Source organism: Periplaneta americana, chromosome 13 (genome assembly GCF_040183065.1).
Source record: "Periplaneta americana isolate PAMFEO1 chromosome 13, P.americana_PAMFEO1_priV1, whole genome shotgun sequence".
In the NCBI taxonomy this organism is placed as follows: domain Eukaryota; kingdom Metazoa; phylum Arthropoda; class Insecta; order Blattodea; family Blattidae; genus Periplaneta; species Periplaneta americana.
The window spans coordinates 147427631-147441796 of record NC_091129.1 but is presented as its reverse complement, the minus strand read 5'-3'; the positions used below and the strand labels follow the sequence as shown (position 1 = coordinate 147441796).

The 14166-nt window shown below is 31.6% G+C and overlaps 1 protein-coding gene and 1 long non-coding RNA gene across 4 annotated transcripts in view; one reads left to right on the top strand and one right to left on the bottom strand.

The window, feature by feature from the left end:
* Ltn1 (E3 ubiquitin-protein ligase listerin) overlaps positions 1 to 14166 on the top strand; it is a 64691-nt gene that overhangs the window by 31275 nt on the left and 19250 nt on the right. Inside the window, exons 14-15 of the mRNA XM_069844439.1 lie at positions 8505 to 8707; positions 11224 to 11714. Coding sequence (XP_069700540.1) covers positions 8505 to 8707; positions 11224 to 11714 — 694 coding nt within the window. The remainder of the gene's footprint in view (positions 1 to 8504; positions 8708 to 11223; positions 11715 to 14166) is intronic.
* LOC138712534 (uncharacterized) lies at positions 1438 to 7220 on the bottom strand. Of its 3 annotated transcripts, XR_011335732.1 has the most exons (6): positions 6553 to 7220; positions 5432 to 5588; positions 5081 to 5331; positions 4692 to 4817; positions 4263 to 4470; positions 1438 to 4034 (listed from the first exon to the last, which is right to left on the bottom strand). It is a non-coding gene; the product is annotated as an uncharacterized lncRNA (long non-coding RNA). The 3 variants fall into 3 exon arrangements; XR_011335731.1 differs by having other exon boundaries at positions 5432 to 7220; XR_011335733.1 differs by having other exon boundaries at positions 4692 to 4814; positions 5432 to 7220.

Here is a 14166-nt window from a genome sequence, read left to right as displayed (position 1 = left end):
TTTAGAACTGTCATCATTGCATGTGTTTTAAAATTCTTATTTCACCTACAGACCATTCATTATCTCGTGAAACCTACCTGCACATGAGGGGAAGCAGAAAGTAGACTGACAAGCTTCCCTCCCTCACTATGCTTCTACTTGCAGCTAGCTAGCTCACTTACCCCCACCATAAGATTCTTACTATAAGCTACAGCACACACATCTGTTTGGTTTCATGAGATAACGAATGACTTATAGATGCCATATTTTTCTCGAATATGCCACGCATATTTAAAAAAGAACGCGATGTACAGCGTATTTGTTTATAAGAAACAACGCTATAGTGAGGATCACGTAAGTTCAGTTCCCAAACAGCAAATATTTCCGCCTTGTCAGTGTTGCCAACTGTTACCAGATATCACCACATGTAGTAAAATCACGATCCTATGTACTGAATGACTTCTTTACTCACCGTACTTTACCTTAATGTTGGAAGGTTATTCTAAATAGTTTCAATAATAATGAGAAATGTATTGCTATGTTCTATTCTTTTATTCCTTTACATTATTATTAGTATTAGCATTAATAGGTTACTAGACGTAAATATACAACAAAGTATAGTATATAATATTCAAGAATCAAATCTGTTCCAAGACCAATTAAATTATTGTCACTTCACTTCAAAGATTCCAGCGTACATATACTGTACTTCCTAAAGGTAGATAAATTAATAACCAATTGACTTTTGGTTGGAATTCTAATGAACTTCTGATTATCTTTTGAAATTAGTAAGGAAATGGATAATACAACTAGGCTAAAACTGAAATAATAATAAATCAACTTACAAAAATAATTTTGGTCCTTAAAAGCCATAAGTAATTTCACTTCTAGATACCTTTTTAAAGATTTCATTTGTTTGTAAATTGCTTAATAATGTTACACTTACACTTATTATTTCTGGAACTCCACGTCTGTCATTGAAAAAATGTATGATACATAACTGTGAAGTCTCTTTTTGGCTCTTGTGTCCTAAATTTAAATAAGAAAAAACAAATGATTCAAGAAATGTGAGCTGGTGAAAATTAAATAATTAATAAAATAATTACTACCAAAAGAGTATTTTATTAATTCTATACAAAAGATGGATTACACAGAACAGATGGCCAGAAATCATAGATTTATACACAACATACAGCATGAAACGATCATCAAAAAATGCTTTTTGTACACAATAACATCTTTCAAACGAAGTGAAATAGCCAATAAGTTCAATAAATATTATGCTAATAAGTAATAACTATAATTAATAATTATCTACAAGCTGTAAAAGGGAATAAAATAGTATATTGTTGAAATTAGGGGGTATGGTTTATTACGTGTATTTATAATTTTAATTACTTTTTCTACATTTAATTATATTTTAATTTCTATTAGATTAGTTGGTGGTGTGGGTGTTAGTTTTATCTGTGTACGTCAGACTATTAAGGAAAAACTGAAAGAAATATTAAATCTACAATCTACTTTATATAACAATATTTAATCAAGAACTGAATATTACTATTCATTTAATAACATAAGACCCAAAACATCTCCAAGTCCAGACAATACACATGCTGATTTTCTTAAATATGTTGGCAAACAAGCAAACTCACTACTTTTATCTTGTAATCTCAACTAAAATACAATATCTGTCTGGAGAAAATCTATCATAACATCAATTTTGAAAAGCAATTATTCAACTAATATCTTTTCGAGTTATCGACAGATACCACTTACCAGTATGATAGCCAAAATTATGGAAGAGATGATTTCATAGATTGAATTGGTTCCTGGAATCTAGTAACTAACTTTCATCTTATTGAGTTGACTTTAGAAAATTACATTCAACAAATGGACAGATTTTAAATTTTAGTCAAGATATTAAAGATATTTTAAACAGAAAACAAAACACCTTAGCAATTTTAATTTATTTTCAAGGATCATATGGCTCTGTAAATATAAATCACTTAAGAAATTGCAAACTTAGGGTGTCCATGATAAAGTGTTACATTGGGTCAGTGACTTGATTATTTGATTCATTGTCACAAATATGTAAATAGAGACAGATTCATCTGGGCTTCCCACATTGTTGTTTTCAGGAATACATTTTCCAATATTAATGTCGATGGTCTAACTAAAGAAATAGGTCTTATGATAATCTCATCATTTGCAGATAATATGGTTGTCTAGACCAAAAAATCACAGTCCACAAATATTAATAAACTGAGCCAAAATCCCAACAGACTTTTTGACTCTACTTGGAGAACTCAAACTTGCTCAATTAAGGGAAACTTTACTAATAAAACACAATCCCAAGTTATTTCAAAATGAATAGTATATAAGTTAACTTTAACAGATGATGTTAAGAAATGTGATACTTCTCCAGACATTTTAAAAATCATTAGAAACGATAAATGATCTGGTCAGTGAGTGACTACATACAGTATTTTTTATAGATGGATCCTGTTTACCAAGCCATAGATGTAGTGGTGTTGTAGTACAATACCAGTATATTCCCTTTTACAGGGAATTATATTCAAACACTTGTTTGCCCCATTTTAACCGTGACAATGCTTTTTAGTTTTTTAAACTTTCTGGTTATTGTATTGTGTTTGTGTTTAGTGAAAGATTTTAGATAAGGGTGCAAATAGCCATAGTAGCTGACGCTCCCTTTTTAAACGCCACTAACTAACTAACTAACTAACTAAGTAACTAACTAACTTCAAACACTGACTAATTTTGATAGTGAAAATTTAGATACACTTTTAAGCTTACAAAATCTCCAGTATCAACTTCATAAATCTGAGAAGGCTGTCATACTATCAGACTCAAAATCAGATATTCTTGCTGCAGTATTGGACGTAACAGCATGAAATCTCAATATTTTACAGTGTTTTAATATTTTAAGCAAAATGGTCTAATTACATCGACGACTGGTACTTCTGTGGATCCATGAACTTTATGGAGTGGGAGGTAATGAGGTAGTTGAAAGGTAGCAAAATTACTGTAAGGTTATCTATACCTGCATCTTACCACACTGTTAAAAGAATAACAAGATCAGAACATGACAATGTGGTAACAAAAATCGGAATGATTCTAAAGCAAATGAAAAAATTGCAATAGGCCATCCGGCATCCGCTCCACGATGGAGGAAAATCCTCAGAAGAAACCAACTAATCAGACCAAATGGGGGATCCAAACTACCCTCGAGTGCAGCTCTGAATTTGCAGGCCAACGAGTCTACCGACTAAGCTACATTGGTGGCTCCACTAAAAATATGAAGTACATGGCACTCAGATTATTAAATTGACAAACCTAAACAATTATTCATCAGTTAAGCTATAAAATATAATACATAGCAAGCAAGTTAATTCAATTTAAAAGTATAAACAATTCAATCAGTTGAAATATACAGAAATTGATAATAAATATCATGCAAATTACTTCACATTACAAGCATAAACAATTCATCACTTGTGGTATACAGCCTACTATTTAATTTATAGCACATACAATTCATCAGTTAAGCTATAGGCCTACAGTCTACTATTGAATTTACAGCATATATAATTCATCAATTAAGCGAAACAAAAATATAGTACAATACATAGTAAAAATAATACACCTAATTTAATAACTGAACTTCTATGAAAATCTACAGTGGCAGTACTCATTATCACAGGCCATGATTGTCTCAAATATTTACAAAGAACTGATATTTCAGAATCTCCCCATGCCATTTCTGAAATCTCAATGAAGATATGGATCATTGTCTTGACTGTTTAACTTTACACAGCTTTCAATCATCTGGTTAAATATTGGAGTGCAAGATAACAAATGACATCAACTGCTGAACACTTGGTATCAATCAACCAACAACTTCATTAGATTAAAGGGGGGAAAAAAAACTGAAAGAATTAATTGTATATAGACACAACACATAAGACAAGGCCGCTTCAGAACAGTAATTGGCAAGGCTCTGTTGTTTTAGGATTCTTATGTAGATTCAATTTCACCTGAAAGAAAAAAGTAGCATCTATAAGTATGCCTAATTATGAGAAATAAGAGAAACGGTTGCAATAGTAGTAGTAGTAGTAGTAATGATAATAATAATAATAATAATAATAATAATAATAACTGCAAAGTATGGAAATTAATATTGAAATATAATATCAAAAGGTGATTTCACACCATCAACTCTTATCATTTAGTACAACAAATCTATTATATTCAGTTGCAATCACCAGTAGCTGTTCTTTCCTCCATTTTGTTGTTGGCTGATTTTTCACAAGTCTGCTATGATATGCAGCACTATCCATGACAATAACGCATTGCCCTAATGTTCTCAGGTCAACAACTGTGTTTGCACCCACTTCTCAACTACAGGGCTATTCATAACACTATGGTAGTCCTGACTTTTCTTTCAATTGCATGAAAAAATTAAATCAGCACCTGCAATAAAAATTATACCTGGGCATATAATTACGTCACATGAATTCACAGCATTTAAATAAAGAAAATAAAACATAACATAACATAACATGACATGAGATCCTCTTTGGTGAAAGGCTTTCCCACGTTTTTATTTAGTCACCAATTTTTATATTTTTGTACCCTGATTAAAAAAATTACTCTTGCCAAATTTATGTAAAATATAAATCAATATAACTTACCGAGTATAAATCCACCTTTCGTTCCGGCATCTAATCTTCCACCCTCATTTGTTGGTCTATGAATAACACCATTCATGTCACTGGAAACTTCACCTGGTTTATTTCATGAATAAGTGGGTGATCCTACTTAAAAAAAACAGAGAGAGACAAGCAATTCACATTGACACTTTAAGAGACACAAAAATTTTAAAGACAGGAAAACCGTTCAAGAATTTTATAACTAACCTCTAGTTATAATATGAAACTATTAATTGCAAAACATGTTGTTCCCACTTGAATTCATTACTAGTAGCCTATATTAATTGCAATTTCATATTCCACATAAGTGTTAACCTATTTGTTAGTAAAAAATTCAATCACTCAATGTCTCACAATACATTGAAATTTACCATTCATAAAAATCCAAGTCTCATCCAAGAATAATACGGGTTTAGGGTTCTCACGCTCCACATTTCTTATATATTCTCTTAAAAACGAATAACATCACTTTCTCGTACATGTGTATAAGGATCCCCTTTGCTCCATAGAAATTTCATCTCTTTCAAAATTTTTTTCACCGATGATAAGGATACTCTAAATAAATATGTTTCATAATCATCATTCATATGTTCCAGAACTTTTGCTGCTGTTAGTACTTCCCCTGTAACAGTAAATGAAAATTATGCCATATTTTTATACATATGACTAATATCAGAATTACATTGCATAAATCAACACAATAATTCCTGTAACTTCCCTACCTTTATGTAACTTGTCATAAATAAATCTCGCAATTGCATCTTTCGTAAAATCATCAGCATCAGTCACTGGATGTTTCCGTAGTCTATGTTTTCCTGGTGTCACAAGTGGGGTCCCCTTCTGTGAATTTCTCACATTCGTGGCTGTAGTAAAGCCAAGCTGTAATAACAAACAATAACATAACACTTCTAAAAATTGTTATATCATAAAATTCATGCATGATACCAACATTTGCAGCTATATGAATAGAAAATGATCAATATGTTAGGTTGGGTCTACGATAGGTTTAAGTAGGCTAATATTTAGGTAATTCTCCAGAAAAGCTACATCAAAGAAGGCATAATTTTATTTTGTTTAATTGATTTCTGTGATATTTACATAGTGATGAACACGTGGTTTTAGTGCACAGCCACAAATACTTTCAGCACAAAAATCCTTTGACACTTACCTGTATATTCTAATGCATTGTTGTAGTCCCTCCCTCAAACTTGTTACTAATTACCAATATAACATGCGAGAGGTCCATGACGAAGAGAAATGGTTAGTTTCCCAGTAGTGCGTCCTCGTCCTCTCGAGTGTTATATCTTAACAAGTACTTTGGGTGGGGTAGCTTTTCTGAAGAAACACCATATTTAATATTACTTAAACCAGTCATGAATAAATTATTCAGCCAGAGTCAACGTTCCTATGCTTTATAGAGTATGTTATATAGTTATTATATAAAACTGAATTATTTTTAAGCACCATAACAGGCCAACATTCATGTAATATTTGCTGCAATATCAAGTTAATAATTACAATATGACTTGTATTTTCTTCGGCCGATGTGGCATGTAAATTGTGATCTGAACGGTTAATTTAATACTAAAAGAGAAAACTGGAAATTTACTTTCGTGCTGTTTGATTATTTGTTCGTCTAATTTGTAAATGTATTTAAGCTATCACCTACTGCAGTATTACAGTATCTTAAATGTATTTAGTTTGGCAATATGAAAATCACTGACTTGATTAAACATCTAGGCCTAACTTAAAAATTTGTTTTGTTTGACCACAATCATGAAATTATTAGTGCAAACTCCTAAAACTGAATACCACTTTGAAATGTATGCTTAAGAATACTTACTCCTAATAATTTTCCTATTCTGGTTGTAATTGCTGTCTCCGTTAGCATAATTCCTTCTTCATTATCTTCTTTCTTCAACTCATTATACACGTGAACTACAGATTTCTGAAGCGTACTCTGAATGCCACACATTTTCTTCCTTGGAGGAGTCACTGCAACACTATTTCATTTTTTTGACATAGTAATAAAAATCTAAACACGAAAGAAATTCATTAAAATTTGAAATAATATTTCTATCCATTACCCACGTGCATTATCACGCCCAAGTATATTATATTTATTCGTACTTATCCGACTATTCTTGAATTATAACCACAACGCAACACATAAAATAACTATTACGTATTAATATTAATACTAATATTAATTAATTATTAATAAGTTCGAATTTCACTATCTTCCAGTAACCGGCTGAGAAATCTAGTACAATTTTAATTTCATGGAACTCCAGTACCGGCAAATATTGTCGATATTTGCCTCAGCTGCCAACATACCAGTTACAAAATCACTACCATTTATAGTATTTGTCAGTATCGAAATTCGAAACGAAGTTGGCAAAAGAAAATTCAACCTTCAAACTAGAAAATCACCATAATCCACTAGCATTTGTAGTAATGGGGGAAAAATGGTTAGGTTTCACCCTTAGGGTATCAAGTTACCTGGTCTTCCCTATAATCATTTGTCAAATTCTGAATTTTTGCGCAATCGCCACAGTGGTCAAGTGGCTACCACTGGACTTAAAATCTTGTAGACCTGGACCTCATCACAGGTCTAGCTTCCTATGGCGCATACGGGACAATAACTCTGTCAGTAAATTGATCTATTTAATTGGCTTCAATATGGATGAATGACGAAAAGTCAAGTACCCGCCATTAGTTTAAAAAAAATTACGCATTCGAGAGTTGTAGTTAATATTTTGTTCTCACATCCATGAAATGTTGTTATTGTGTACATGATAGTCCCACTGCAAGTCAGCTGAAAACAATACATTACTGTTATAAGATAGTCCAAAGGGGGTGAAAGTGTTTTTGTGCGAGATCGTGCGTATTTGCTTGCTTTCTGCACAAAACCAATACGCGGTAAGTGTGAAATACCACATTCAGTATTCCCAACATAACACACATAACAATTTCCCTATTCTTACCGCTTAAGCGTCATATTCATTTTACTGCTTTAGGCTTTTAACATATTATTTTTAAAGACGTTCAATATAGTAATAATTATAAATTGGAAACTTACCACTGCAATTTCACCTAAATTGCACTGTTAATTATTGTTTTTAAATATTTGCAAAAATTAAGTAAACTCTACAACACCACAAAAGTTACTGCATTTGTAATGCAAGTAACATTAAGGAAGCCGTGAAAAAATCAATAGGATTCCAGACTCATCATGGCTGGGGGAAAAAAAAGACAGACGTATATCACGGCCTGCTGGAGTATAATAAACACAGAAAATATTTTATAGGAACAATGTTGAAGATAGATATATTTGTTTTCCAAAGTTGCCATCATTGAACAGAAACCAAGATGGAGATTTCATTGCATCTAATTAGAAATTCCTCTTTCAGGTATGTAATAAACGATCTTCGCACAAAATAATGTACGATACACGAGTGGTATGTTTGTTTTCATGTTCTCGGAAATTAAAAAAGCTCAACTACGTTTCGCTTTTTCAATCTTTTCCTCGAACATGAAAACGTCAACATACTGCTCTTGTAATGCATATTACTATTTTAATCTTGACAGAACCAAACGAAAACTATGCATGCTTCAAAGCTACATGATGATGGTAGGCACAATTCAGAAAGTAGACATGAGCAGTTATGTCATTACTGTGTACTGCTTAAAATTCGCGTTCCCTTTTTAGGTGATAATCTACAGATCAATTAATCGAGGGTTGCATAATTGAAGTTCTACTGTATATTTATGTTGGTACCTAATTTGTTCTAGGTGTTTCCATCCTACATTAAAGTAGAGCACATGAAGACAGATATGGCAACAATGTACGTGAGTAAGTTGACATTGGTCACGTGCTGGCTGAACCATTTGGAAGGAACAGTCCCTTTAGATTATACAGAATGTATTCTAAGTTTTCTGAATTCTATTCTAATATGGTATCAGCAGGATAACAAAGAAGAACTCTTGTACGACTGGTGAGTATATGCATTTGACTTCCTTTTATTGTATTATAATTATTTAATTTCTGTGGTTTGAATTTACTTATATCTCGAATAGTTTCCAATGAATGAAATTTTGCTGTCTCTGCAAATTTTATAATATAATATAAATGCATGATTATTCTTTCTCGTATGTAAAAATATAAATTATCAAATGTGCTTCCTGATTAAGCCAGTGAACAGTGTGTCAAATTCATTGGCAGCTTGTTCATGGAATTCATAGTAAAAATATGATAATTCTAAGGGTTCATAATATATATTTAAAATCATTTTAAGACTTTTAAGTAGTAGATATGTTTTTGCTCCTGCATTTTATTCTTTTTTTTTACAGAAAAAATAATATATTTTAAAATTAGCATAATTCGTAATTTTAGTCAGTGTCAAAATAAATCTTTTCGTGAAAGACATTAGATTGTTACAGTAATTAGATGTATAAATGAGGTACAAATAATAAATTACCTTTCAGATTCAGTACTAATAATTTTAGCTAATATGGAGCTAAAAACCACATTTTGATTTTGTTAAAATGAGTTAATTTCTTTAGTGCAGAATTCTAGAACTTTCATATTGTGGAATATAATTATTTTATCATTTATAATTATAATATGAGACTCGAAATGAATGTTACGTTAACAGTGTTACGCAGTCACACATACATTTCTATACATACAGTCACTCCAAAAAAGATTGAGCGCATAATATTTTCAAAGTATCTCTTGGGCACATCTGCACATCTCTTTCTTCCATATTCGAATAAGGATCTGGTTAACATTTAAACTTAACTGAAATGCAGAAAACGTGCTAGTGTGAATGCAGTGTCGGGAATCCATCAAATGCCCTATCAAGAGTGTGCTCAATCATTTTTGGAGTGACTGTACATATCTATACTCATAAATTACAAATTTGTACGTATTATATATTGTTTACGGTACAGTTTAATACTTATCCATGAACAACCCTTTGAAAATGCCTGAAGAGAGATATGAAAATACTGCTGTCCACGAAAAAGTTATGGGAAGAGTTGAAAAATGTTCTAACGAAGTTTTGTTTTGGTTATGGTAACATTTCACGTAATTGTTTTATTATCTATTTATTTATTTATTTATTTGTTGATTCATTTATTTATTGGTAAGTAATACCGGTAATAATAATAATATATACTAATAATAAATCTGTAGCCGAAAATTTTATGGTAATTTTCGATTTTCCAAAAATAATTGGTCCTAACATATATAATTAACCACCCTGAAACCGAAAATCGCTTTTTTGAAATTTTTGTTTGTATGTATGTATGTATGTCTGTCTGTCTGTCTGTCTGTCTGTATGTTTGTTACCTTTTCACGCGATAATGGCTGAACGGATTTCGATGAAAATTGGAATATAAATATATAAATATAAATATATATATAAATATATAAAGTTCGTTGTAACTTATATTTTAGGTTATATGGCATTCAAAATACATTATTTAAAAGGGGGGTTATAAGGAGGCCTGAATTAAATAAATCGAAATATCTCGCTTATTATTGATTTTTGTGAGAAATGTTACATAACAAAAGTTTCTTTAAAACTAATTTCCGATAAGTTTTATTCCTTGAAAAATTTTGATAGGACTGATATTTAATGAGATAAATGAGTTTTAAAATTAAAATAACTGCCATCTAAGGCCGTGTAATGAATTAAAAAACAAATGACCTCGTCTGTAAGGGGCCTTGGACTGCAACAATCGAAAGCTATGAAAGATAGCCTACATAGAATGTTTCTGTGTTTGTATGAAGTAATATCAGAAGCTAAATTAACCGATTTGTATAATTAATTATTATTTCACCATTGGAAAGTGTAGTTTCTCTAGATGGACATAATGCTATAATGTTATCACAGTAACTTCTGAGTGAATTGAGGACAGGTAAGATTAAAATAGATTCTTATGCACAGAAAACTTGATAGGCTATTCTGTATATTCGTTTCCTGTATTTCCTAAACTAATTTTTATGACTAAATGAGTGATCTCTGGATCAAAATGATAGCACTTTAATTTTTTAATTCAATTTAAATTAAGTAACATAATAAACGATTTATCCTTCTATCAAACATGAATGTTCCCTGGATCAAATGTCCTATTTTAATTATGTAATTACTTTATATTTATTTCTAACGGGTGCAGCGGAGCGCACAGGTACGGCTAGTAATAATAATAATAATAATAATAATAATAATAAAACAAGATAAAGATAATTTTTGTAATAATTATAATGACTAACAATTTTGTTTCTTTGCAAGAACACTTTAATTACATTATGTAATTCTGGCAGTAGTAAATTTGATTCTTACATTTTTTATAATTTAGGAATGTTCATCTGTTTCTTTAAGTGTTTAGTTAAGTTATTGCAATAACACAAGAATAATGTCATTTTTAATGTCTAATAGAAAAAGGTAGAAGGAAAATATATTACTTTTTTGCAACTACTTACTAAGATATCTTTTCCCAATAGCAAAGTATCATGGCCTCAAGCTGAGACAGTCGTAGCATCAGCCATGTTCTTGTCTGCGGTTGTGAAAAAGTGCCCGGAACTTCTTACAACTGACCACTGGGATGTTATCATCATTTCTCTTGCTTCGTGGGCTTTGACAATAAAAAATAGTCAAAAACTGCTCTTGCTGCCTTCTGGAAACGACAGTCCACCTTTAGTGCCTTCATCTACTCAACGTACACTAACTGCAAATCAGAAGAAAAGTACACTTCCCATTTCCCCTGCAAAAAGTGCAAGTTTTGACTTATTTTGTCCTGAAAGTCATAGTGAAACTGTGTTTGCTGTAGCTGTTTTTCAACTTTATAATGCTCTAATGGACTTCCTTACCAGTTCACAAGTTCACAGTGTCAGTGATGTAATGAAGTTTCGTAAAAAATTATCTTTGGAGTGGAAGGATGTGTTTGCCAGTGATGTATATGAAGCATTACTATCAACATTTTATTCAGTGACTGGTGAGTTAGTTTTTTTTATAATTGGAAATATTGTTAATATTCATATTTAATAGTTCAAAATGGAAATACGACTTGGCCTGCCCTGCATGTTAGATTTTGTATGATAAAGAATGAGAAATGGTAATGAGAATTGGAGTACCTAAGAAAATCTGTCTAGAACTTTTTTCCAACACAAATTCCATTTTGTCTTGCTGTGATTTGAAACCAAGTTTTTGGCGTCCTAAGTTTATGACTAATCATTCTGCCAACTATTTTCTTTTAACTAATATTAAATAACATAAGTGTGATAACTGAAGTTTTCATTGACAGAAAATGAAAAATTACCTAATTAATTATAGTCCCGACGCTGTTATTTCCGGCGTGACTCCGCCTCTTTTCTTACGTCTTAGAAAGTGAAGGCTCTATAAAGTCTAGGTAGGTAGTATCATTCGCCATTTTTTTTCTTACGTTGCTGAGCTACCATACGAGGAATCTATTTTCCACACCGTTAAACATTATCATGTCGTAGCTCCTATGATAATAAATCAAGGTAAAGGTATCCCCGTAACATGCCATGAAGGCACTTGGGAGGCATGGAGGTAGAGCCCCATGCTTTGCATGACCTCGGCACTAGAATGAGGTGGTGTGGTCGGCACCACGCTCTGACCGCCTTTCACCCCCGGGAAAGACCCGGTACTCAGTTTTATAGGAGTCTGAGTGAACCTCGGGGCCATTCTGAAAGTTTGGCAACGAGAAAAAATCCAACGCAATGTAATTCAGCAAATAATTGAGCGGCAAATAACGTCTTCATGTGCTTTCTGCGAACGCCTACGAAAGAGCTAAAATGGCGGGCGATTATATTAAGTATTTATCGAGCCTTAAGAAATGAATCAGCGAATCACAAAACGCACGTGTTTAAATGTAGCCGACCTGCAACGCGATTGGCTGCCTGAAATTAGAGCGATGGGACTATAATTAATCAAATGCTCAGAACATTGGATTTTATCCATTTGTTTTGTAATAAGTCAGTAAATATCTCTGATGCTATTAACACTTTTCTCTGAAATGCTGATAGCTTTGAAGTTCAGTATGTGCTGCAGGTTTATAGTTGAATCCTCTTCTCTGTAGAGAACACATTTTGGTAGTGTATACATTTCAATTCTGAAGAGGTGCCCTGCCAAACGGTCATGTCCAGTTAGTAGCCTGAAGATAGTCGCTGTTTTTCTTGGAGAATTAAGAACCATATTTTCATTATTTAAAATCTCGCACCAAGATTTATTTTCACTAACTTTTGCATAGGTGAAATTTTTTAAATTCTACAGTTTTGACTCTAATGAGCTGAAATTTTTACTAGATGTGCCTCTCTTAATGTATATTTAGTGGTACAGTTTTCATTTTTATCAGTATGACTAATTTTGAGATTTTTTTTTGTTTAATATTGTATATAAATGGTTCCACATGATGAAGATAGAAGAATTTCACTTTTTAAAAATATTAATTTTATTCGTTCTATATTATTTTAGATAAAATTTTGTCATATGATTTTGTTCAATTTTTGTTAGTTTCAGAAAAATTTTTCAATGTGGTGAATACTAATTTTATTTTCTTTATTTCATTTTATTTTACTTATTTATTTATTCATTCATTCATTCATTCATAAAAAATTCATATGACAAATTTTTTTAGTTGTATTTTCTGAATATACGTTGAAAATTTGAAGCAAAATGCTTTAAAACTCCAACACGTGGAATGTTTTACATATTGAGAAAAAAAAAACTTTCGAGAAAAATAAATTTTAAATTATAACTAATGTTTTTAAGTTTGTGGTCAAATTTCACCTATGCCTTCTCTTAGTATTGTCCCTTTATAATTTTTCTTTATTATTCATTTTTCTGAATAATATCATAATCATGAACCTAAACAGCAGGCATTGCAAAACTCACAAATTCAAAATAAATACTACCTGCTACAGTCACTACACACAAAGCGAAGACAGGGGTGGGGAGCATTGGTCACAGTAAACTAGACAGCAGAGGTGATTTGTGATCGTCACTACCTTCTGTGTTCATAACAAAAGAGTTAACACAGGAAAGAAGAAATGAATATCTTTCCAGGATTATATTATTTTCATCTGCACTCTTTTATTTTTTATTACAATATTTCAATTAGGTAAGATCTCAAAATTAGGGGTTGCCTCATTAGTAGCCACTGTCGATTATGCACGAAACATGTCCTTTTTTTTTTTTAATATATTTTTAATTTTGAAAAAAATTGTTCACAAATATACATAGATGCGATTGTGGCAGCAAATGATTTAAGACGTGGATATTTAGAGGATCAATATTTTTAAATACCATAAACTGGGGATACTTGAACCACCTCAGAAAGTTTCATTAACTCCTACAAAAAACGTATACCTTGAGAAACTTTCATTGCTCTCCTATATGTTGAATCTTGCGACATACAAACCATA